We start from the raw sequence: 26,954 nt of genomic DNA on the forward strand, positions 1-26,954 counted from the left end.
TTCTTCTTCAGGAATTCGCGTTATCAATCGAGTAAACAAATTCAAATCACCCTTCCGCCGTGCAGTGGCGCCCCCTGCGGTTCAAAAACTTTCTACGAACCCGCAGGTCAGTGTTTTTGTACTCAGTGGAGTGAAAGACGCTGTCGCGTACGCGTCTCCCAGTACTCCGCGCGTTTACTCCGTTCCATCGCGTTAAAATAAGAACAATAAAATACTCCCGCCCCTACAAAAGACTTTTCAAACGGCCTAAAAGTGCGAATGGCTCCGACGAATGAGTGACAGTGCACCATTGGATTAGCAGAGAGGTATCAACACTGTGGACAACAGAGGAGTGAGTATTTTTGATATTTCTAATTGTCCCCGAGGTTTAACGGGATCAGCGGAGCGTGAGGCGTCTGTGAACTGTCCGTTCTCTTGAAAAGAACATCAGTGGAACAGGTTTCGCGAGGTCGATGCAGCGCAGTAAATCCCGCGGTTACCTGCGCAATCCGATTTACTGGGGGATTACAACTGCAGTCATATTTTAACGATGTTTTTAGAAAACTGAGTTTATTTTCATTCACTTTGAGTTCATGGTTTCAATGAAAATATTTAGGATAAATTATTTTGAAAATTACGAGTTAAGAAGGTGTAGTGACATTTATAAGTGGAGCGAGGGGCGCAATGTAGGTCTGCTGGTCCGTTAGGATTCTTTTGATTCGAGGATGACACGAATATAGGGTAAACAGGTCAATTTCTGGACGGGGGTTAGTTTCTGGACGATTTCAACTTGCATTGAATAGTTCACAAATAAAATGAAAATTGCATTAATTATTTCACCCCTCCATAATATCCTTTGTGTATAATCATGTGAATTATTTTCTTCTATTGATCAACATTTAATAAATTAAAAAAAATATCACCCAGTCATCCAGAAATTGGGGGTTTCGGCTACATTCAACTATTTCCCAATTTAATTATTTTTTGTTTTGTTACTTTTACTTTAAACAATTTTTTTTTGCTAATTAAAACATTTTTGAAGGTATGGAAGCGATCATATCGCCATTTAGGTGATTCTTTTATTCTAGATCCTACCACGAAACTCCAATTTCCTTTAACCGTCCAGCAATTGGCCTGGCCACCCTAAGTTACAATGAAATTAGTGATTTTCGGTGCGGTCATTTGTGAGAGGGCAAGCGTATTATTACAACATGATTAGATCACACTGTCAATCATTTTTGGTTCAGTTCAACAATCATGTTTGGACTTAGTCTCTTATTCTAGCCTCATTTGAGTTTCCACTTTTACGATAATTTCCTGTATTCTGCCTTTGGCCCAACAGAGTACAGTGTTCGGAGTTACGTGCCACTTTTCACTAATATGTGCGGAATATCTGTCTGAAGCAAGGAAAACACTCGATAGGCCACTGTCAAATTATCAGTTTGATAATTCACGCGCGATCAATTATCAAAAGAAAACTGATGTGAAGGAATCACGTGACCCCGAATACTGTACTCTGATTGGTCGAAATCAGAAGTGAGGAAATTATCAAGATAATTCAATAGCCAAAATATTGACGGAGGAAAAAACGTAGGGTAAAGTGGGGCAAAGTGGAACTACTGCCATTGACTGACTATCACAAGATCTCTGTTTGTCAACAGAGAAGATATCGAGAAATGAAAAGTACCTCGACAGGCCTTGTGACAATTTTTCCTTGACAGCCCGTTGTGGTGTCAAGGTAAAAATGAGGGCTAGTGAAAATTACAATGCAAATCATTTCACTATTCCATTTGGATCAGATTGTTTATCTGACTGAAAATTGAGAGAGTTTCAATGTTTTATCCCCTCGTGCTGAGCTAATTCATTGGAGAGGCACAGTGCAGGAAGCTATCAAGTGGATGTGAACGATCCGTTTAAAACCTCCATGGTTACAACACTGTCGCTGAACGCAGCATCGCTGTCAATAGTATTTTTCGGCACTGGGGCAAAGAAAATTTTTCTGGCGAATATGTGGTTGCAGGAAGACCCGAAGGCGAGTTGCCCCTCACCTCCTTCCTCGGAAAATCCCATAAAAAATGATTGAATAATTCAATCAATCGTGCAATCAATTCCCCAAAGTTCTTACGTAGTTCATAACAATCAAATGAAGAGAAAAAATTCAATCCGACTAAAACGATAACAACTAAAATACCCTGAACACCATAATCAATTAAATTTTGCCTCCAGTCGAGTGTTACCTAACGCGTTATTTGAATTCTGGCATTCCACGAGCTTCTAGCAGTAACGAGAAATTTCAAGCCTCGCGAGCCGCAGCGTGCATTCACTCCAACCCGCTGAGCAAAGAGCACTAGAATAAAGGAGGAGGAAAATAAAAAAACCATGAAAATTAACTAACACAGCAAAACGGTAAATATCGACAAGTCGATTCCTCTCTCTCCGGGAGTGCGTCACGCGTCAATGTAGAAATATTCATTCTTCGCCGGCCTTGCTTTGTCGCATGCTAATTGTACGAAAAAACAGTGATGTGGAAAAATGTAGGTGCGAGTCATTCAGAATTCACAATCAAATTCATTGAAATCAATCAAATCAATAGGAGTAGAAAAAATCATTAGCGTAATTCATTTGCCATGGAAAAAGCTATTTTATTCGCTCACAATTGGAGTTGATTGAGAAAATATTTTACTGAAAAAATTATAGACAATTGATTTTTTTATTCTTTCTGTAAAATAAATAGGAAAATTATTAAATTATGAAACACACAAACTTCCCGCATGCGTGGAGTGTATGGAGTGTACGGGAGTGATTCACGCAATGGTGCGAATAGTCACGGCCGAAAAATTTTCTATTCAAAATGAAATCAGATTCGTTGCAATTGTGTCGTATGGTCAGCAGGTTTTGAAATGTTCATAAATCGTTCTAAATCACTTCAATTTCACCAAATGTTATTTTTTTCATTAAATACGAAATCTTCCCGATGATGAGTGATTTTATCAGACGCATTATTAATTATTTCTTCAGTGAAATGCTTTTCTATCTTTGTAGTCGAACATCAGAGCTTTCATTTGAATTCTACATCATTCAACCATTCCGGACATTTAGCAATGGTTTTATTATTTAAACTTTGCAGGTTTGAATTTGAATCTCGATATTGAACCTCTAAAAAACATTTTCAAGATCTGAAAAAAAATTAGAAAGTTTACTTTTGGAGGAAGGTTGGCGAAATAATTGAAAAACTGGAAATTACGAGCATTTTCTATAAATAAATTATAAACAATCCACTTTCCACCAGACAATTATTTCTCCGAAATCGTAACGAATTTATTCATATTCATAATTTTACTAGAAATCCATTTCATGTCTAAAAAAATTAGGTTCCTAAAACCTTAAACAATTTTAATTATTTATTTATAAACAACGAATGGCTAAAAAAAAATTCTGTGCAAAATGTAATTTGAATGAGTCTGAATATTCATGATTTTCTCCAAATGTTTCTGGCGCAATTTAATTGACAAATTTTATGAATGAAAATGGTTGAATCGATAGTGTGATCTGTGCCAAACTGTAAAAGATACTTCGATATCCTTAAGATGATTCCTCAAATAGATTCCCCAAATGCGAGGAATGAAATGTTCAAGTGTTTCCAGCTTGCTTGACTACTACATTATTCCATTCTGCATGAAAAAAAAAACATCCAATTTAAATGCCCAGAGATGACTTATTTCCGTGTGCCATAATCTCCCCATTTTTTCGAAAAATTTTTGTCGATAAATCTCGAGTGCAAGAGTCACGATAATTCGTAACACGTTGAGGTCCACATGTGTTAGCGAAGCGGAAGTGATTCACTCTCGGTTAGTTTTTCATCTGCACAGTAGACTTCCACAAGAGTTAGTCATTACTGGTGGTTTATTATGGTTTTTCGAGGCAAATGCAAATAGTCGGTTTCCAATCATTCATTTATTCATTCACGTTCATAACACGACAAGTTCCGTATGCACCACAATTTTATTTTATTTCTCAAATAAACGAATTATTGGGAATTGTGGAAAATACGTTTGATTTCACTTCCTGTGAGCAATTTCCACTAGTTGATTTAATTCAGTGCAGTTTGTGCCGATGAAATATGAAGTAAAAGACACGGAATCTTGGTGGAGTTGCTATTGTCATTCCAATCAATTCATCTCGTCACAAAACCCATTTAACTCACTCACAATAAAGAACGATTTCTTCTGTTGTGATGAGACTGACGACTGAGACGATGGGAACGAAATATTTGACCACGTGGCTGCCTCATGCACTCCTAGCAGTAATTCGTGACGTTTTTTTTTGTTGAACCGGTTATTTTGCTGAAGCTTTGATCCATTCTTATCTCGTCGATGATGTGATCGTCAATGGTTGTAGCGTTCGTCCATCTGTGAATACTGGGGAGAACCGTTAATCCATTTGCGAGATAGCAGACTTGAACTATAGTTCGTTGTACTACTTCTCAAGGCGCGCGTGACACCTGTTTGCTTTGTGGATTCTGTCTCATACATATTTTTGGGCTCGGGCGAGTGCTGAGGTACTTTAATTTATTCGTTTTCAATTGGTAGTTCTTTTGAGGATGATTTTTGGAGTGGAAAACACGTTTGAAGGAATTTTTTAGAAAAACAGCGCTTTGTTTAAGAAATTTTATCAAAGGCCACGTCAGATTACCCGACTTTGGTATATTGCAACAGAATTAGAGAGTTTTTCTTCAATTTGTTATCGTGATTTTTGATTTTTCTTGTTTGTATTTTGTTGTTTTTTAGGGTCTTGCGAGGTTTTTTTTAAACTAGCAAGATCACCAATAAAGAGGCGTTATTTTATTTTTGACGTGAAGACGTGTATTTCCCTTTATTTTGCGTCAAGATTTTTTTAATACAATTTGAAACAAAAAAAAACAATCTGGAACCGGCGCATGTGGGGTCTAGAAGTCTCCCCTGGTCGGAAAATCATCCTTAGAATCATCTGCGCATAAATTCACATAAATTCATTCTAATCGTCTCTCCTATGCCGCCACCACAATATCTGCAAATTCACTCATCTATTGAAAACACAAAAGACATAATCACTCTCAATTCCTCCGCAACATTCACGCCCAAACATTTTTGTTCTATTCTGAAACATCGAGACGTCAGAGCCCCCGGGACATTTTTATTATTGCCATTACCCTTATAAAACTGCATCGGGGTTTATCGCAGTGCAGTTTAGCGACCGACTGGGCCGGTTGATCGAGGCCAGATAAGCGATCCACTGTGTCGCAGCGTGGAGGAGCGAGATGGAGGATGCAGTGACAGGGGGATACTGGTGTGTGCGGTAGATAATGATACTGGCGATGAGAGACGAAGGTTGATGAGTGGGAGTGCGTGAGAGGGGGCAGCGACAAGAGGAGTAGAGTCCATCTTAACACGAAGTTTCAGATGATAGAGGGAATTTAATGCGAATTATAATGGTCGCGATATGGAGTGATAAAAGACATGACAATTTGTTATTACTACCATTCAAGTATTCCACGAGGAGAGCAACCATAAAGATAATGAGAATTAATGGATTAGTTCACTTCAATTAATTGATAATTGCATAATTCAATCAATGAATTTCCAAATAATGTTTTTTTTAATGAACCTTTCTCACTTGGAATGTGACGTGTGGAAAATTGAGGGATTTTTGTGACAATTAAAATAACAATTGAAAGCTAACAATTTAACTTGTTTTGTTAAATTTAACAATTTAAATTTCAATTGTTAAATTGTTAATGTAACAATTAACAATTGTTAATTGTTATTTTTTGTTGTCAATTGTTAAATTGTTTTCTTTTTGTGACAATTAAAATTGTTAAATTTAACAATTTTAATTGTCACAAAAAAGTTAGAAATCATCAAGAACAAAAAATCGCAGGCTCAATTTTTGGAGAGTGTCTTTAGAAAAAAACGAAGGTTGCTGAGCAAAAATGGGTGAGACCGTGGCCGACAAGAGGAGTAGAGTCCATCTTTAGAGGGAATTTAATACGAATTATAATGATCGTGATATGGAGTGATAAAAGACGCGACAATTTGTTGGTACTATCATTCAGCGTATTCTATAACGAGGACAAACATAAAGATAATGGCAATTGATGAATTAGTCCACTCCAATCAATTGCTAATTACATAATTGAATAATTACATTTCAAAATGTCTTTTTTTGCAAAAAAGAACTATTCCCGCTCGAAATATGACGCGTCTAGAGTATAGAAAAAAAATGCGCTCTCAAAAGTGATAATTCCTTCGATGGACTCCACAGGCAATAAAGAAATTTCAATTCACCTTCTAAATTCGATAGAAATCGTTTTCATTCCCTGAATTTTAATGGTTTGATTGAATTGAGTAACCGATAGATAAAACTTTGACCGTTGATTATACCCTACACTCACTTATCACTCGGGTGACTAGATTTTACCTGGAATAGTGAACGAAACCACAATGTCATCCGGGAGTTCACTAATTACACTACTCCAGCGCATTAGACCAGTTGATCACGCTAAATGCACTAGTACTACGATACGGGGAATTTTACGCAGAATTGCACTTCCGCACATGAACCAATATGCCTGTCTCTCTCGCATTCGGTTTGTCAACTGATTCGTCAGACTGCTGATTCCAGGGAATTGTGACACGAGAGAACAGAGGGTCATAATGAGGGGTCTTTGTGTGATGGAAAAAATGAGGATAAATAAATGCTGTCAATGACAAAACAACTGGACTTTCAAACACTCCAATTTATAGAAGAAATGAAATGAATGAATTACTTTCATTTTTTTAATATGAATAATACACTGATATTCGTATACGAGAAAATTGTTTACTAGTATTTCCATATCACTTATCAATTGATTCGATGTGTCTAGTTTATTGTCTAGATTTAATTTGAGAAGTAAAAGTTGAGGGTCCACGATCTCCCATATATCTACGGTAGAAACTACCTTGAATCCACGGGAAAACGTCCCGTATATCCACGGTCAAAGTTACCGTGGAGCGTGTGAATAGACACTGCCAATATAATTTTTCTTCAATTGTTCGCTAATGAATCGATGGAATCAAATCATTTCTTTTCCATTTAATAATTTATCAACTTTTTGTCTTCTTATTTCAGTCATTCCAAATTTCCATTTCTACAGAACATTAACTTGTTTAAAGTAGCTCTACCCTTCGGCCGGACTACGCTGTACTTTGGGATATTTTCAGTTTTTTAATTTTTCAACTAAATTGCGTGGAAAAAATTTGAAAAAATTTATACCCAGTCAGTATTATCTAAATTAAATTTCGCAAAATATTTATATTTTTTCAAACATTTCCCTCTTATAAATAAATAATAAAACTATTATATATTTTTTATGAGGTGTCAAAAAAAATCTTGATTTTTTCACATCTAATGAAAAAAAATTCAGATTTTAATCTGCGATTACAATGGAAATGTTGATTTTCATATAAGATACTGGGTTAAATCCTGATTTTTAAACATTTCTTCTTTGAAAAGCCAAAACGATAATTAAATTGAAAAAAAAATTAGAATGCCAAATCTAATGGAGTTTTCTGCAATTTTTTGCAGTTTTCAATAATCTTTGAATTTGCCGTAAGGGTAGAGCTACTTTAAACCTTAACTTGAAGCATATGATGAATATCGACTTATCAATCCCTTAGAAACGAGAATTGTCAAAAAAAATTTTCGAAGAAAAACCAATAGAATGAGGAAATGAAAATCAATGTTTCGGGGAGGGTAGGAGGGCAGGGGAGGATTGAGTTGGGAGAGACGCAACAGTAAATTTATTTATGATTTTTATGCGCTGGTTTACATTCGCCCAGGGGGATTTTACTTGGCAACGCTCAATGGCTTTCATTCTACGTTCAAGCCCACACATGCATCCTCGAGTATTATCTCACAGTCAAAACAGCTTCACTCAAGTCTGTGCATGTACTGTTGAAGGTATACGATCTCGTGCTACGGTTTCATGATGGGAGACTGGAATGCACAAAAATAGTTGTAGGATCGATGGCTCAGCACTGCGGCATACCTCTCTGCATGTGCTATTACACAGTGCTGACGCCAAGGTCGTGATTATGAGTTTTTACTCCTTTGTTTCAGTTTTCGTATCGTCGATGGTTTTTTTTTCGCTTGAAATATTTTACCTGGGGACAACGGAGAGAACATTCACTTGCGAAGAAATTGGCGAATGAACTAGCCATTTTGTGGCCTCGGCGGTTGAATACATAAATGAATCTTGTGGGTTAGTGATGAAAGAATGACCACATTATGAGAGAAAACATTCATTTTAGAGGCCCTAAAAATCATTATTCATTATTGATAATTTTGCACGTGAATTCTCGCTCTGTTGCACTGAGAAAACAAATTATTTTTGTCAAATATCCATTTATTTTTTCAATACCGTATTTTTCCATTCGTGTCATTCTCTGGCAATCCTCATTAGGTTTCAATCGTGTCAATTATATTCCTCTAGAAAATGATCATGTTAGTTATAACTTTGAGTGAACTTCCTCAATAATTATCAACATTAAAAAATTGATCGAAATTCTTCCCTGTAGAAAATGAAAAATTTTGGAAAAATGAATAATCATTAGAAGAGTTCATCCAAGGTCATGTGCGACATAGTAATCCTCTAGAGCAGCATGACTGTTGTAATTGAAACTTGGTCCGGCTCGCCTGGGAATGACTCGATTGGAGAAGTACGATTTTGAAAAAATAAATACTTCTCTCAAGTAAATGAATATTTGACAAAAATAATTTTTTTTCTCAGTGTGAGTGTAAGAAACTGAGTGTAAATATACTAAACCTTCTTTCGTGAGGGACGTTTTCCCCACTCTCAGCGCGTTCCGTAAGGATTGGCCGCCCCCACTCCAACGCCCAAATAGTGAGTTAGTCCGACTTTCACGAAAAAAAGGGAACTTGCGTTACATTTTCTCCAATTTTGAATGTTTTTGGAATTCAGAACTTTTGGGTTTTCAAATTCAGAAAATTCTTGGTCTTGAAATCGGTTTTATAAATATCGTGAAATAATTTCTTATTTCATTCAAACAATTAACAATTAACAAATAATTTGTTATTTGATTCAAACAGTTCTTGTTGCCTTCATCAACAACATATATGGAAAAACTCACTAACTTATGAGAATGCAATAAATTAAGTCATTTACAAACATAGATCGACATCAATCATTGCTTTGAAACTGGAAGTTTCTTTTTTACTGCATCCCGCTCCTCGATTTTATGACATTCTTCATTACATGAATATGACGTCACACATGGCCCCATATCTGAACCTCAAGTCTTAATTGAATAGCAGTAGTAATCTCAAACTATCCAAACTAACACTCCTAAATTTCTCGTATCACACAGAAAATGTCATTCACAGTCACCACCCTAATCTTGAAAATATCCTCGCTGTATTCAGCACTTCTGATAACACTACAACATCACTTTCTTCGAATCCATTCAAAGATTTGGCATTCCAATATTTGCTTGAGATTAAAAACTCGAGATAATTTTTTACTAATTCTCAAGTAATATTGCGACTATCTTAAGTGTTGTTCGAATACGTCAATACACGCTTTCACCGGATTCTGAGTAGTCGTAACCTAATGATTACGCAATTGTCCTCCAATAGCTCGCTTTAGCGTTGCCAATACTAATAGTTTTTCCATTGATTAGATTTGACGACCTCCATGCCTTCGAGGTCTTCATTATTTTTCAATCATTGTGAGACACTGGATGCAGTGACGAATCACAAAAGATTGCTGGTCTCGGAGGATACAAAGTCTAGGTACTTTATCACGCAATGAGGAGTGCGTGGGAGTGAGACATGCAATGATAACTCACCGTACCTGGCACAATGTGGCTCGTTTGAATCTCGTTCTTAGTGTGGAATTAATATCCAGAACTAATAATTTCTGTTTTTAATTGGGTACTATTGGCAACGAAATTGTAGACCATTTTTTTTCGCTGGTGTTTTGACATTTTTCTTTCAGTCTTCTGTCGTGTGGATGTGATTAGATAAATGTTGCATAGAGCGAGCGGGTGAAATGATCGTAACGGATATGGTTTTGGAACATCCGGGGCCCGAAAATAATAAGAAAATAATTTTCTATTCGTTTGGTGTTTTTCCTTCATGAATTCGGAGAAATCGCTTTATGGTCGCAAGGGGTTTTCATCGTTTATTGGGATTCATGGCGTGCAGATTTTATGCAGATTAATCTGTAAATATCCTTCGACCTTTTTTGTAGTTAATTACCTACGAAAATGGGCGTTGATAGAATTCCTCCGAAGCCCTCAATGTCGCAGCTCCAGAAATATATGTTGTACTCGAGAAATACTCAGCAAATCTTTTCTCCTTATAGTTCATATTTCCTCATATTTCTTCACTTCACTCGAAAATTCTGCTGCTCTTGCTTTTCAAAAATTCTTGGACCTCATGTTTTCCTGACTACATAACTGTTTTATTAACCATATAATTTCATTGCAGATTGCACCGAGAGGGAAATGATAACATTGAATGTTCTTATCTCGTTCTTGATGCGTCCCCAGTCTCTTAATTCTAATTTAATCTCGACTGTTTGTCTTATTTCGTCAATTTCACTTTTAGATTTCGGGACTGAATAAAATAATCATCGATCATTGGAGGACACAAGCTTACTATAGTTACGGAGTTCAATATGCTCTCGTTTCACATCCTGTGAGAGCATCTATGCGGGCTTGTACATTATGGCTAAATAAATGAATTAGCCCTTGCCCACTGTGATATGGAGGCAGAGGTCGTTTTCGGTATTATTGTACAGAAGTGCTTTCATGTGGTCCGATGGGGGAACGAGTTTTTGAACACGCGACTCCGATCTCTCGACTCGTCCGACGGGTTTTCTTTTCATTTCGTGAGAAAAACTCTATTTTCGGGGATGCATTCACGCCTTATCTTCAAGTTCTACATTTTAGTCGGCACTGGAAATTTTAATGCTGGTAAAAATACCATTGAGATGTTCGTTCAGTCAACAATGTTAGAAATTTTCTGAAATTTCATGGAATATGTGATAGTAATTCTCATGAGAGTGATATTCAATTGGATTTAGGGGAAAAATGGTTATAAAATTTCAAGTTTTAGGTAGAATTCAAAGAAATTCATGAGTTTTCAGTGCGAGTGACATGGAAATTTTACGACTTCATTAAATTTTCAATGGAACATCAATATTCAGTAACAAAATGAAAGAAATTTTCAATTTTCCCCTGAATTTCCCTAATTTTTCTGAATTTTCACGGAATAATTTAACTGAAAAATCAAGTATTTTCTTGATTTTCAGATCATTTTTAATGGAATGCTTAATTTTTCAATGTCCACATTGCCTGAAATTTCAGTGGAAATTAAACGTCAATTAATGTACCGTTGGGAATCTCCTCGAGTTTTCGACTAATCGTTTACAGTAATTGTTTATATCCAAAGCGTAGAGCTACATTAAGTCGTTGAATGGAAAAAAAATCATCTACAAAATTCAATTTTTTCGCCAGTTTTTTCCCGACATTATTCCTCTCAACACTTGCTCTGGAAAATTCGTCCATAACGAGTCTGTCTCCCCTCGAGCCCACAGAGTCGAGTGAAAACGTGACACATTTGTGAGTGTACTTGAAAGGGTGTGTTTCCACTCTGTCGTCGACTCTTTCATTTTAATTCCAACCCCCTCTGCATACAACGGTGTACATTCGACACAGGAGTTCATGCGGGAATGGCATATGTTCGACTGCACTTTGAAGTTCAGCCCTTCGAGGGGCTGATGGAAATAATAACAGTAATAGCCGACCCTTCAGCCGAACTGCCGGCAGGAAAGAACAATGGAAAAAACGTTTTTTATGTTTTTCCGTCTAAACGGAGAAAATTAATTTTTCTGTTGTCGTGTTTTATTTTGTTTTTATTAGTATTTTTTAATCTGAAACAAATATTTCTGCTGTGAAGTGCTAAGATAAAATAGAACAGATGTAGTTGATTTTTGATCCAACAAAGAGTTATTAAATCCAGCAATATTTCGATAATGAACGATTTCGAAAGGACAAAAAAATCATAAAGAATATCTTTTGGCTTTTCTCCCAAAAAACCCCTCACAATTCAATAATTTCATATTTTATATTGAGCAAACACTTTTCATCCAACTTCTAGCATTTAACCGCTTCATAATTTAGAAAAAAATAAAAAACAGTGATGATTCCACCTGACAGTCAATAAACAATCTCATTAATATCCTTCCCTCATGAATCTAATGATTCACCGTGGACTCAAGTGGCAATCGAGCTGCAAATGATTCAGCCTCTATAATAATACTCTCGATAAACGCCACAAAATTCTCCGAAACAATAATTTCCACGTTCATACCTTTCAAAACGACAAGGGTAATTTCAATTTTGAATGATGTTAAATGCTAATGCATTTGGGTAGTACTGGGCTGGGAGATCGGATGCTCAAGTGAAAATGAAAACGATCGTTATCGCTTGGCGTTGGGCGTAGAAGTAACACGAGAATGTCGGGTAGACAGAGTTTACTGTAATTCAAGACCATTTGGGAGTTGAGTTTCGATGAAGGTCTCTTTTCATTCTGGATTTTTAACTGCATTCCAGCGCTTGAGTGAATATCAATAAATTATTTTTATGGAGTACTTGATAATGGAAATTTGTTGATGGATTTATGCTCTTTTCCGAACTCTGGAGGAGTTTTCTGAGAATAAAATCATTAATTTTTGTTATGTATCTTGTTGTAAAGTGATTTCAAGAGAAAATGTTGAAATTTTTTTTTGTAGAGTTGGGGATATTTCCAATTAGAAAAATCCTGCAGACGAAAATTATGATCGAATCAATTTTTTAATTATATATTTTTACAGATACCGAGATGTTTGAAGAGTTAATTATATAGATATCTTGATAATTAATAATTTTAGGGAAAATGTTGGTAGAATTTTTTTTGCGGTTGAAATTTCAGAAAAATAAATCTTAATATCTTTATTTTAACCCTAGATTGGTCACCCTATGAGAGAAATCCCGCCGCGCGTCGTTTTTCTTTCATTACAATTGCGTGTCTAACCGGAAAAATTGAAAAAAATTCGACTTTGTCACTTAAAATGTCAAAAAAATTATAGTAGTTTTTGGAACAATATATTTCCCACAATTCCTGAAGAAAACAAATTATTTCGGACAGATGAATTATTTTTTTCCCATGTTAAATGAAATAAATAACGCCTTTTTTTTCAGGGGTGATTTTTCAACAATTTATTTTAAAAAAAGTACTAACTAGCAAATGTTTTTTATTAGCTCGCAATTTTCTTCAAAGCTACTTCAATGGGGAAAAAAATAAAAATTTGGAATATCTATACATGAGGGGCTAATTGATCGGATCTCGCCCGGGCAGTGTAGAGTGAATTCGGCAACGCTAAAGTCTAAATAACACGGCGGGGAATCCCCGCGGAGGCGACCAAGTCGCAGGGTCGCGTTTGGTGACCAGATAGGATTAATACACTAATTATATTTTTTTCAAAAAAAGTATAATTCAAAGCCGCAACCATTCTGTCAATTACGTGACTGTTTCGATAACGAATTATTTCGAATTTTGTTTATCTACGCTGAAATATTTTCGTAATGTAAATTTACGAAGTAAATATGAAATTCTTTCAATTATGTAAATATGAGAAGAATTTCCTAGAGAAAAGTCCTCCATTCTCAAGAAAATTTCACAATTACGTTGAGTCCCTCAATCCCATTCTATTCAAATTACTAATTTAACCGATTGAAAATTAATGTTGAATCCAGAATTAACGTATTAATTCCAGATTCGATGAGATGTTAAAACTCCACTGATGGATCACCACTGGACGCCCTCATCTCCTAGAATAGTTGACTGGTGCAGTCCCAAGGGTGTGAGTAGCCTGGAGGCATCGCCTTCAGAAACCCCATAAATACGTACTGAAACAACGAAGAAGACCGAGAGCTTTGCAGCTTGCGAGGAACAAAAATAAGTCACGATGATTTCAAGATTACCCTTGGCGATTGCCGCGACGGCGTTAACCGTGGTCTTCGTCGCCTCAGCCGGGCTGGAGGGGCCCAATGTCTGCACTAGACAAGAAACATACACCGTCACAGTCAACATTTCCGAGCAAAAACCTTACAAAGTGAGACAGAACACCTGGTGCTTGAGCTTTCCACCCAGATGCTCGACTTACCGTATGGACTTTAAGACCGTTTACAAGACGCAGGTTTGTTGACACCAGTTTCTCAGCCTCTGGCAAGACAAGAATAACATGCGATGATGGATTCTTAAGGATATCCAAGTACCTTGTTCAAGTTAGGAACTCTTTTTCAAGCAAGATTTCAATTCAGTAGCGAAGTGGTAAAGCGGTTTAAGTCGACTTATCTTCCAGTTGAGTTTTTGAGGAATATTTCCGAATCTAAGGGAGATAGCGAAATTTTTGTTATAACCTTTTCTGTAGAGCCGATTGAGAGCTACAACAAATGTAATTACGAAAATTTCGCTATCCCTGTTTGTAGGTCTAAAAACCTAAATCCAAAAAAAAAAATCACCGAATTAACCCCCCAAAAAAATACTAAAACGTGAATAAACATCCCCTAATCTTCTTTCAGACCCTAACAAAACAAAGACCAGTGGACGAATGTTGTAAAGGCTACGGGGAGACGCAGTTGGGTGACAAATGTGTTCCAATCTGCTCACAAGACTGTAAACACGGTTTGTGCGTTGCGCCAGACGAGTGTAAATGTGAAACGGGTTACGGTGGCCCTGCGTGTGATATTAAGTGTCCCCTGGGCAAATGGGGGCGCGATTGCAGTGAGGACTGCACGTGTATGAACGATGCAGCCTGCGACCCCTTCGACGGAAAGTGTAGATGTACCAAAGGATGGACAGGGTCCAATTGCGATCAGAAATGCTCACCTGATCGCTATGGACAGGACTGCGGGGAGGAGTGCAGGTGTCGGAATGGTGGGAGCTGTCATCATGTGTCTGGAGAGTGTCATTGTGCCCCGGGGTACACTGGGCCACTCTGCGATGACCTTTGCCCCGAGGGAAAGCATGGCGAGGAGTGCAAGACTGAGTGCAGGTGCCAGAATGGAGGATCTTGCTCACCTACTACTGGAAAATGCTTCTGCACTCCTGGATGGATTGTAAGTGATGGTTGAATGATTAGCTAGATATTTATCATGATTGGTCGTGTTTTATTTCAATGAAATTTTCATTCTTACTGAATGAATATCGATAACTAATCAATTTATGTGTTTAATGTTTTAAATTTGTATCGTCCGCGTTCCCGTTTCTCTAAACATTCCGCCCCCTGAAAAAACGGAAAATCGGACCCTTTGAAAATCTGAAAAAAAAAGTTTTTCAGTTTTCACTTTTTCCACATACTTTTGAGAGTTCTGAATAGCCCGTCGCTTGAATAGTTGGAATCAACGTTCACCCGGCTAAAAAATTTGATTTTGTGAAAGTTGACTTTTCCCCGGAAAACACGGAAAAACTGACCCTTTGGCTCGGGATGAAAAAAAAAATTTTTCAGTTTTCACTTTTTCCACATATTTTTGAAAGTTCTGAATAGCCCGTCCCTTAAACAGTTAGAATCAACGCTCACCCGGCTAAAAAATTCGATTTTGGTGAAAGTCGACTTTCCCCCTGGAAAAACGGAAAATCTGACCCTTTGAAAATCTGGAAAAAAAAACTTTTTCAGTTTTCACTTTTTCCACATACTTTTGAGAGTTTTTTATTGCCCGTCGCTTAAATAGTTGAAATCAACGTTCACCCGGCTAAAAAATTCGAATTTGGCAAAAGTCGACTGTCTCCCTGGAAAAAACGGAAAATCTGACCCTTCGAAAATCTGGAAAAAAAAACTTTTTCAGTTTTCACTTTTTCCACATACTTTTGAGAGTTTTTTATTGCCCGTCGCTTAAATAGTTGAAATCAACGTTCACCCGGCTAAAAAATTCGAATTTGGCAAAAGTCGACTGTCTCCCTGGAAAAAACGGAAAATCTGACCCTTCGAAAATCTGGAAAAAAAAACTTTTTCAGTTTTCACTTTTTCCACATACTTTTGAGAGTTTTTAATAGCCCGTCGCTTAAATAGTTGAAATCAACGTTCACCCGGCTAAAAAATTCGATTTTGGCAAAAGTCGACTTTCCCCCTGGAAAAATCCAAGATCTGACACATTGGCTCTCGTGACCCTTTCTCCTCTCTACGGGCGCGCGTAGTGGGGGCATTGTGGTTCCCGGAATTCCACTCTCCTGCTGTCCCTAGGGTATCTTATACGAAGCCTCTACTGTATTGCCCACGTTTCAGGGGCCAGTTTGTGCTAACAGATGTCCTGACGGTTTCTGGGGTAAACACTGTACCGAGGAATGTATGTGCTACAATGGAGCAGCATGCCATCACGTTAATGGCACGTGCATATGCAAGCCAGGGTTCCACGGTGATCAGGTAATTGATTGCCACTTCGTGCAGCTAAATGCAGTCATTGAGGCCCTCATCAGACTTATAATCCAGCATGAGGGTTTCAGGAATCCACTGCGGGGGTTCCAATTTTTCATTCTCGGGATTTCTGTTTCTAGTGTTTCTATAGTTGTCCGAAGGGGAAATTTGGCAATAATTGCGAGAAAAATTGTACTTGTGAGAATGAAGCGGGTTGCAGACCCACCGATGGGGCTTGTCTTTGTGGTCCTGGGTGGACAGGAGTGAAGTGCGAGAAGAGGGCTTGCAGAGATGAGGCTTATGGTCCCAACTGCACTAAAGTAATATTTTTATTAATACAGACGACCTCAGGGCTTCAGTACACAACAGCGGCTGCAAATATTATATAGTCCCCTATTATTTTATTTTCACATTTGTTTTTCAAAGTCATATACCTTCTTTGAATTTTCATAATGTGGGCCTTTTTTTATTTTTTTTCATTTTTTTTATTTACGCATTTTGGAACAATTACAATTAAATTTGCATATATATTTCTCTGTTATAAATATGAGACCGTGTGAACTACTTACAGATGTTGTGGTAGCTTATAACTATTAACAATGCACTCCAAATTTTTATAGAACATTTGACAAGAAACTCGTTAATTATAACAAGACAGTTTTTATCTAGTCTAATTAGGAATCCTCGTTCATGATATGGTGAAGGGTCTTTCCTCTAAGATTATTTCAGAATAGTCTTTACAGAAAATATCAGAAAACCTTCTTTTTAATATTTGCATCCTTTCCTAAAAATGTTGCGAATCGTTGAGAAGAAAAATTAGAAAATGAGAAATTGACTCGATATTTTACATTATTCTCATGGTCACGCAGGCTTGTGAATGTGAGAAAGAAAATACCGAACTCTGCCATCCCTGGACCGGTCAATGCGTCTGCAAAGTGGGCTGGGACGGGGCTACCTGCTCTCGGCCTTGTTCATTGTACTACTACGGCAAGGGATGTGAGAATCGCTGCAATTGTAAAAACAATGCCCAGTGTGATCCAATGAATGGCACGTGTATTTGTGCTGCTGGGTTCAGGGGTGAGGACTGCAGCGAGGTCTGTCCTAAGAATACATTTGGAGAGGACTGCGCGCAGAAGTGCTCCTGCAAGAATGGAGCCTCGTGCTCACCTGAGAATGGACGGTGTAACTGCACTGCAGGTATTTACAGTCAGAGAGTTTACAGAAAAGGAGATGCTTCGAACTCATTCATGATTTCTCCACAAATCGATCAATTTGGGGTATCAGTGTAAAGAATTTATTCACAAGTTCACCAATTGAATTAACAAAAACTGTTTTTGAAGGTGAAAAGTGACAGAGGGAGATACAATTATAATTCCATAATTTTTCAAATTTGTTTTGCTAATGAAAAAATGGAGAAAATCGCGAAAAATGTAAGGTAAGTTCAGTTTTTACGTTTGTCTTCGAATTTTGTCAGGATGGGATGGTGTCCTGTGCGATCGTCCCTGCGCCGATGGTTCATTCGGAATAAACTGCGAGGGCAAATGCCAGTGTCTTAACAATGCCGCCTGTAATCCCCAGAATGGTGAGATTTTCCTTTCCTCAAAACAACAAAGAATAGTAACGAGAAGTCGTAACAAGACTTGTACTTTCAATAATTTCTCCTCTGGTGTTGGGTTTCTCTCCCCTCCAACATTCAATTTTCCGCAGTGAAGTTGAATATTGTTGAATTCTACCTGAAACGTAGACTTTCTCGGCTCGTTGCACACGCATCTGTTTCACCCGACTTTTATGTTCAATGTAAATGTTTGAAATCAGGCACATGCACGTGTGCGGCCGGCTACCATGGTGAGCACTGTCAGGAGAGGTGCGGGAAGAGATTATTTGGCCACGAGTGCAACCAGGTCTGTGATTGTGAGGATGAGAACACTGTTGAGTGTGATCCAGCCACGGGGCGGTGTATCTGCAAGCCTGAGTGGCGAGGTTTGTCAATTTGAACCAGAAATCCTAAAAATCTTATGAATTAAATTTGGGGATTGATATTAGGTACATATCTTTGGGAGGAAGATGTTTACACAAATTAACCAAAAGTTGGTTTTGTAGAAAATTTCAACAGCAACAAAAGAGGTTTCTGACGTGTGTGTCAAAGCCTATTCATTTGAGAAAGATTTACTAAATAATCTACACAAAATTTTCTTGATATTTTCCTCAAAACTTAATAATGCATATGAAATTATAAATTCTCCATTGAATCTTCCAAAAAAAAATAAGAGAAACAAAACCGAAATCATCTCAGAAAAATTATATTGAAGTAGAGAATAACGTATTATTGATCAGAAAACAATAAAAGAAATGGTGATAAACAGGAGTAAGATGCGAGACGAGATGTCCGCCGGGTATGTATGGGGATGACTGTGACACCAAATGCAACTGCATGAACAATAGCTCGTGTGACCCCCAGACAGGAAGTTGCGTTTGTGCCAGGGGTTGGGAGGGCGCTGATTGTTCTGAGCCGTGTAAACATGGTTGGTACGGTGTCAGATGTAACGAGAAGTGTCCCGAGAGGATGCACGGTAAGATAAAAGTTGATAGCGAAACACCAGTAGGGAAGTTGTAAAACAAATCAATTTCACTCAGAGTCCATTTTATGTTGACTATCCCAGAATATCCCAGAGAGAGAATGGAAAACTTTCGTTGAGACCTTTCTTGATAATTTATATTTTTTGCACTGCCTGCTCGAAAAGTTGACTTCTCGCGGCGATTCGGCGGGCGTAGTGTTGTTTTTCCGCGCGACGTGCTTAAAGTTCAGAGGTCGTGCGTAATTTGAGTAGAATTTGATCATTTGTGCGAAAAAGATGAACTTTACACACAGTCGACTATTTCTTTTCTAAAAAGGTCTTGATGAATATTTTTTACGTCTCTTAAAGTCAAAGATATTTATGACAAAATCATCTCAAAGTTTATAAAGAGAAAAATTTGCTAAACAATAGCCCTGGATTTTAGTAATCGCGCAACGCACTGGCGTCTTAGGAAATTTTGCCAGAAGTTTGAAGAAAATTCTACAACTCTAGAGATCATTACAATGCTCTTGCGCACGTTCTAGTAAAAATATTGAAGATTGAGTGGAAAAAATGCGATTCCAGAAAAAATGAAATATAGTAATCAATTGTCCAAAACATTAACGTTTTTGGTAAACTTCGCATTCTTCCTTGAACTTGTTTTCCAAAAGATCAATACGCTGCATAATTATTAAAATTAAGCGATAATTTTACGAAAATTTCGTCTAATCTTGTTTCACAATTCGCTACTGGAACAACCACTTTAAGAAGGAATGGTCTTGCTTGGGCTTGGAATGCTTTACTCACTGTCTTGTAGAACTTCTAACACCGAACTATTCATCAAATATGTACTAACCAATTGAATAATCGCCGATGGTAAATCAATTTTCAGGGAGGAGAATCGTCATCGCTCATTGTTCACTGCGAATTCGAAACTCAAAGATTTTTCTCTGTCATTTTTATCGATTTACGTATCTCTCTGTCTTCCTCTGCTGCTTTTTCGCCTTCAAGCATTTTGTGGGAATTGGTCGTTTTAAAGATTAGGATCTTTATTTGGTTGTATTTTTCAATTAGGAAATATGACGTGCGATCATGTCACGGGACAGTACGTCTGCAGACCGGGGTATTTGGGACTCACCTGCGAACATCCGTGCCCGCCGGATCGGTATGGATTGAACTGTGCTAATCGATGTGATTGTAAGAATGACGGGGAGTGTCATCATGTCACAGGTCAGTGGATGGATCAGTTTGGATAATTTCTCCTGAAGCCTGAATGATTATGTAATTCTTGTCACTCTTTTGATTTTCACGGGGAAAGAGTTTTGCAGATTGTTTTGCGTAATTAGTTATCCCAATTTTGCTGGAAAATTACGTAAAATGGTCTGAATTTATGGGTCTGTTACTTAGTCATATGCCCGCTAAGACATGCACACGGTCACAATTTTCAACAATTTGATGAACTGTATTTCTCCGATTGTGATTGTGTACGAAACTTTTTCGTTTCTGAATATGAAAAATATTAGGCACGTACTTTTTTATTTCGATGGATAATGAAAAGTATTATATCATCTGACTCATATGATAAAGTTACATTCGTCAGATAATTATCTTTTATCGCCGTGTGACATACAATATTTTAATCACTTCGCTCGGTAAGATCGCAGTTTTTGGGCCCAGTGACATAAAAACATGTGCAGTATGACATCGCCAAGCGAAGTATCATAGCGTCGTAATGCAGATGTGTTTTTAACATTCCGTTGGTCGCACAAAAGTTACGAACGCCGTTGGTCGCGCCGCACCAGCATAAATCGACATAATGATAAATTTGAAAGATCTAGGAAAAATCTGAAGAAAATCAAGAGTGCTCTAGATCGTATAGTTGAAGAAGTGCTGTGAGATTTTTTATGTTCAGTGTTACTTTCCATTATATATTCAGATCCAAAGTTACCATGTTTTCCTGAAAATAAGCCATATACACTGTACACGACCCCAAGTTTCGAAATAAAAATTTGAAAATCTAAATTACTTATGATATTTTTGGCGGTTATTTTTATTGATAGAGCTTCTAGACACTTCAAAATGAGATGTCAAATTTTTTCGAATTTTTCTGAGGCTTTACTGCAGTGTGTGGCGCGTGTTGATCGGTTTTTTAAATTGATTTTGCGAAATAAAAACATACCTATCCAATATTTTACATACTTCATATGTCGATTTTCATATTTCCCAATTTGATTCTCTTAACAAGTCTCAAGCAACAATGCAATTCCAATAATTCGTGCGATATTTGAAAAATACTTTCATAATATCCACGCATTAGGGCATCATTGATATAAATAAATTCGCGGTTTCTCCCCTAGGAATCTGTCAGTGTCGCCCCGGATGGAAAGGCGAACGTTGTCAAACACCTTGTCCCCAGGGTACCTTCGGTACAAACTGCACGCAACACTGCAAATGTCAGAACGGAGGTAAATGCAGAGCTAACGACGGTGTGTGCAGATGTCCACCAGGTTTCACTGGTGCCAGGTGCACAGAAAGTAAGTACTTCGAAATACAAACGATACCGGAATTAGAACCCCATAGTAGTCCCAAAAAACCTAAAGTCAATACCTCGATAAAATTTGAAGAAATGTAAAGTCTCAATAACAAACTCTGTAAAGCCTAAATATTCTACACAAGTTCGTCCAAGCCGGTAAAATAAACATACACTGAGAGAAAAACAACAAAGTTCTCAAGCAAGTCTTACTTGTGCCAAGAAAATAGTTTTTTGCAAATTATCAAAAAAGGATTTTTTTGTGGCAAACATGCAGAGAGTGCGCCAGAATGAAAAATTTTTGTCGAAAAAATAGATTTAGTAGTTAAAAAAAAAATTGCATTCTCTATCCCTTGTTTCGTGTCAACCAAAGATTTTTCGAGAGCAAAATACGTATGGGAGCATCGAATACCAAACAAGACTTGTTCGAGGACGTGTTTGTTTTTCTCTCAGTGTATGACTACAATGAAATGTAACCACACATTAAAAAAATGCTGAAACGAAAACTGTAAATCCACTACAGACAGTGTAAATAAATCACCTAGATTTTCGCACTTTAAACAATTAAAAAAAAGCCTCAGTAGAGAGCTAATGCACCAATTCCATTGAATGCTTGCAGTTTGCCCCGAAGGCTACTACGGGGACCACTGCATGGAGCCCTGCGAATGCAAGAACGACAACTTTATCTGCCACCCTGCCCAGGGTTGCTCCTGCAAGCACGGATACACAGGCCCCAACTGCGACGACGAGATCTTCTCCAGAAATGTCCAGGAAAAATCAGAGGCTGGCTACGGCAGTGTCGTCTCGGGGATATGTGCAGCGATTCTAGTAATCGCTATAACTCTAGCGGCTTGGATGTACCACAGGCGTCGAGTGGCCAATCTCAAGATGGAGATCGCCCAGGTGCAGTACATAGCCGAGCCCGTGACTCCTCCAGACCGCAACCACTTCGACAATCCTGTCTACTCGTATCAAGGGACTCCCAAGACCGAGGATGGAACGGCCACTCTCCTGAACAATGGTCTGATTCGAAATAATCTCGGAACGAAAAACGTCAACAGCGAACGAGCGAAATTGGGTTTCTGTGGAGATGAGGATGAGGAGAGTTGCAAAGGAGCTTATGGCATTCAGTACGATCACTCGGCATCGTTGAAGAACAAGGATGCAGACCTGGGAAATCCCAATGTCAATGTTTACCACAGTATTGATGAGATGGACTGCAAGAAAGCTGCTGAACATCTTTATGACGAGATTAAACAGAACAATGGGGAGATGGAGTACGATCATCTGGATTACACCAGACCTATGAGTGCGTGGAAACCCCACTACCAGAGGATGGCTAATGGGTTTGGGCCTAGTAGGGATGGCAGTGGGACTAGCAAGGCTAGTCAGAATGATACTGATCAGGCGGGGGGTTGCTGAAGATCAGTGCAGGGGCCTCAGTTGAGCAATTGTGAAGGTGTGGAGAAATTATTGGACCTTTTTGAGCTTTCGGAATTAAAGTGAAGTGAAATTTTCTTTTTTTGGTGAGTGAGATTGTTATTGAACTTTTTGGGAGATTTTAAAGTGATAAAGGAGATGAATTTAAAAATCATTGAGGATTATATTGGAAATATTCCTGGAATTAGGTTTAGGGGAAAATGTCAATAAACCTTTTGTGAAATGTTTTCCAAAAGGCTTCTCATGAATTTCTCTAAATTCAATAAGGCTGGAGATTATTTGTAAAATAATCTGAGTTTTTGGATTTGAAGAGAGAAAGAATGAATTATTATTATGCATAAGCTCAATGCAAATATGTTAGAAATGAAGCGGGTTCACAGGAAAGTATTGATAGATCACTCTGAACCCCTTCCTCTCTTAAATATTTGCCAAAGAATCTCAAATTTCGTTCCAAACTCATCTCCTTTTCTCCACTAATTGAATAAGGAAACAAATTGTTGTATAGATTTTTCGAAAAAATCTAACATCATAAGAATCATGAATAATATACATTGAGTCGATTGTAAGTTATTGGAGGGAGATATTTCAACTACAAAAAAATTTAAGCGAAAATCTAATCGGTTAAGCTAATTCTTCATTGCCATTGATCTCTATCTTCTTCTTTTTTTACAAAATTCTGTGCAATTTCCATTCAACTGAAGACTTTTATAGTTTATCGTTTATCTGAATGAAGAGATCTTTCATTGTATATACGTAAAATAGAGGGCAGGGGAGAGAGCTGGTTCGATTCCTCGGAGTCAATTTTATTCTTAAAGGAGAACAGCTAAAACAGTGTACATAAAAATCGATCGAATAAATGGGGAGGTTCTGAACTCGATTTTAATTGTCGTATCAATGGGCTGATGACTTTGTCCCAGATTTTTCCATTCCCCTCGGGGAGTTGAATCAATGACTGGATGAATTTATACAGCTTCACTGCCTCGTGAACGTACTTTCTATTCTAGTACAACTTGGCACTTTTATTCTTTTTTATATTTACAGATATAGCATATATTATATTATGTGCATGTATATCGATTGTATCTAGATCTAAGAAACGTTGTATTTTATTCAGATCTATATAATGGTGAGATGAGGAAAAACAAAAAGAATTTTTATTTCATCGTTTTATTTCATTTTACAATCAATAATTGAATGAGTTTGAGACGAGATAGCCATTCATGAATTTGTGAAGAGTAAAAAATCGACGAAAATTAGTTTTTTAATGTGAAATGGCGGATTGTTTACTTCACAGTATTGTGAAGTGAGAAAGAATGTGATCAAAAGTTTTGATTATTCTTAAATTATCTTGGAAAAGAAAAAGTTTTTAAAAGATGTTTTATGTAGAAAATTTTATGATTTTTTTATGAACTCAATAGTTTTTGAAATAGCTTCAAAATAGTCTGCCTAAAAGTTCATGAATTATCTCATTCTCCTGCAGAAATGACTGTAAAGGATTGTTTGCACGATCAAAATGTTTTCTTCTTTATTGTTCATTCAATTATTGATATATTCGTCGTTACTGCGACTGTGTTTACCCTGTGATAAGTCTGTAACGTCTCCATATCGTAGACTAATAATCCATCAAGAGAATTTTTTTTAACGTTAAAAGAAAAAATGTAATGTATAATCAACTGGGAATGAATAAAAAACGAAAAAACGAATGCAAGACTTTTTTTCTGAATTCTTTGTATATTTCCTTTTCTACAAAATAGTTACTAGAGACGACGAAGGGGGGTCCCAACAAGACCGACATTACATTTAATTTGTATACATTTGCTTTGTAATTTTATTATCCTGAAATAGCCTCGATTGGCTACTACTCTACAAACATGCGCCAATTAACTCTACGTAATTGTTTGAAGTGATTCCAAATTTTATTTTTATAATTGATCTTATCACGAACGTTGAACATTATAAAACATCACGATGACAATTATCTAGTAATCTACATTTTCATTGTCTATCTATTTACAATTACGTACTACGAAACACTTTATATTTTTCGAAGTAGAAATTAAGTTGAGACGTAGTTCACGAACTTTATTTTATCAATGAAGTAGTGGAGAACATGTGCAAATTGGATTGGTAGTTTATATTGCAAATATAAAATTTTTCACGCACGAAACAATTCCATAGAAAAACTTAGCGAATTTAATAGAAAATTCGATTGGATTTCAATTGCAAAATTACACAGCTTCACTGAGTGTTTTTTCTGAATAGAAAATGTTCAATACAAAGTATTTTATAGAAACAATCAGCAGAATTTCATCTTTCTGTACGAGTTTTCCTACTGAGACATTTTATATAGGAATTCTTCGACATGAATTTTCCAAGTTTTTTCCTCTCCATTTTTCCTTTCACTTCATTACAAAAATAAAACAAAAAAAATTGAACAATTTGAACCGAGGAATTCCTGTAGAAAATATCACAATAGAGTGAGTTGATTTTATTGATATGAAGAAAAAGACGAAAATGCATAAGCAAAAAAAAAGATAAAGATATAGTAATAATCAAGGAATTATGTGCATATATCTGATAGTTTTTACTTAGATTATAACTCGATATAAAACTAGATTGGATGGAAAAGAATCAGATTCTGAGTTTTGTGCATTCGAAAAAATCACTCATCACTCGAATCGATTGTACATCAAAGGACAATAGAGTGAGTTGTATTAAAAAAATAGAATCCTATTGATGTTTTCTACGGAATATTTTCCATTGCACGTTTCTCCAATAGAATCGCCCAAAAACTACTAAAAAATTCAAAAGAAATCCAACTGAATTTTCTAGTGAATTCGCCAGGTTTTTAAGTGTTACGTTTGACTAATAATTTCATACGGACCATCCCGCGAATATGTCTAAATCAATATAGCTATTCTACGTTTGTAGTTAATAGAATCATGTCTTCTATAGAAAATTTGTTGAATCAAAAAAAGTTCTTCACTCAATTTCTCTTGAAATGTCTCATTAAGGAGTACTTCCATGATAAACCCATTCTTTGATATGAGGACGTTGAGCTATATTTTCACAATAATTCCTATCAATCCGTTCGACTCATCTTCTGTACTCCGATATCGAGTAATTCCTGAAGTCAAGTAGAATAAAGTAACATTGCAATAACTGCAATTGATTATTATTCCGAAACATCCTTCAGTATTTCGTAAATACCTATATATCCATAAAAATCCCTAAAACTCGAAAGAAATGCATTTCACAATTGAATCCTCCTTAAGACAGAATTTCGAGTGATCAACGCGCTTGAGGCAGTGATTAAAATTATTTCTTCACTTTAGTGTCACGTTAATCATCATCATCATCATCATCATCATCATCAATAAATCGCTACAATTATTGTATTTCTAAAATATCTCCACAAATATACGTCTACTTAACTTACATGGCACGATCATTGTTGATTATTATCCTGCAATCATTCACGAAGAAAAAAAAACCGATTAAATTGTCATTAATTGAGGTACGAGCGATTTCGTTTTCGCTTGTAACGGGGCCGATAATTATCGCCAATCATGGTTGCTGATGCACCATTGTACCTTCCACGACGAGATCTCCCAGGTAAATCGAGTCTGTGTGGCTTTTTGACGACTGGATAGCTGGGGAAAATAGGCCGACGATTCGGCGGTGGCTCAAACTGTCTCGGGGGAGGTGTCGTCCTCTCCTGGGGCTCGAGAAAATTCCCGAGCCCATTCAACGATCAGAGATTATCCTCTTCGTCAATCCCACCGAGATTCTCTTCACTGTCTTGACGATCAACAGCTACAAACGCGGCTGAGAAACCCTTGTTTGATACTGTGTCGTCTGTTCGAAAACGAATCAGGAGAGCTTCGTTCATTGATACGATATCTGTGATGTTCTGAAAGAAAAAGACGATTCGATCCGGATTGACGTTAAG

General features: G+C 37.1%; 2 protein-coding genes across 3 annotated transcripts in view; one reads left to right on the forward strand and one right to left on the reverse strand.

The window, feature by feature from the left end:
• The first annotated feature begins 141 nt into the window (after window positions 1-141).
• Window positions 142-24,696, forward strand: LOC107046659 (protein draper). 2 transcript variants are annotated; one of them, XM_015269320.2, is made up of 12 exons: window positions 142-331; window positions 13,841-14,263; window positions 14,649-15,185; window positions 16,349-16,486; window positions 16,618-16,797; window positions 17,347-17,674; window positions 17,952-18,059; window positions 18,293-18,457; window positions 18,841-19,047; window positions 20,107-20,262; window positions 21,390-21,566; window positions 22,182-24,696. In XM_015269320.2, exons 2-12 carry the CDS (start codon window positions 14,033-14,035, stop codon window positions 22,982-22,984), a joined length of 3,030 nt encoding a protein of 1,009 aa, XP_015124806.1. In that variant the 5' UTR covers window positions 142-331; window positions 13,841-14,032; the 3' UTR covers window positions 22,985-24,696. The 2 variants fall into 2 exon arrangements, with proteins under 2 accessions (XP_015124806.1, XP_015124807.1); XM_015269321.2 differs by lacking the exons at window positions 17,952-18,059; window positions 18,293-18,457; window positions 18,841-19,047.
• LOC107046658 (tolloid-like protein 2) overlaps window positions 23,702-26,954 on the reverse strand; it is a 50,431-nt gene continuing 47,178 nt past the window's right edge. The window contains exon 15 of the mRNA XM_015269319.2: window positions 23,702-26,915. Within this exon, the coding sequence (XP_015124805.1) occupies window positions 26,757-26,915 (159 nt within the window). The 3' untranslated portion in view covers window positions 23,702-26,756. The remainder of the gene's footprint in view (window positions 26,916-26,954) is intronic.

This window comes from Diachasma alloeum, unplaced genomic scaffold, assembly GCF_001412515.2.
Source record: "Diachasma alloeum isolate Michigan unplaced genomic scaffold, Dall2.0 Dall_scaffold_01668, whole genome shotgun sequence".
Lineage (NCBI taxonomy): Eukaryota > Metazoa > Arthropoda > Insecta > Hymenoptera > Braconidae > Diachasma > Diachasma alloeum.

Bases quoted from the DNA above. Each gene is read 5' to 3' on its own strand.
- LOC107046659 (XM_015269320.2), top strand. From the start codon at position 14,033: ATGATTTCAAGATTACCCTTGGCGATTGCCGCGACGGCGTTAACCGTG. The intron at 15,186-16,348 runs GTAAGTGATGGT...CCCACGTTTCAG, and splicing joins TCTGCACTCCTGGATGGATT to GGGCCAGTTTGTGCTAACAG. The intron at 17,675-17,951 runs GTATTTACAGTC...GAATTTTGTCAG, and splicing joins ACGGTGTAACTGCACTGCAG to GATGGGATGGTGTCCTGTGC.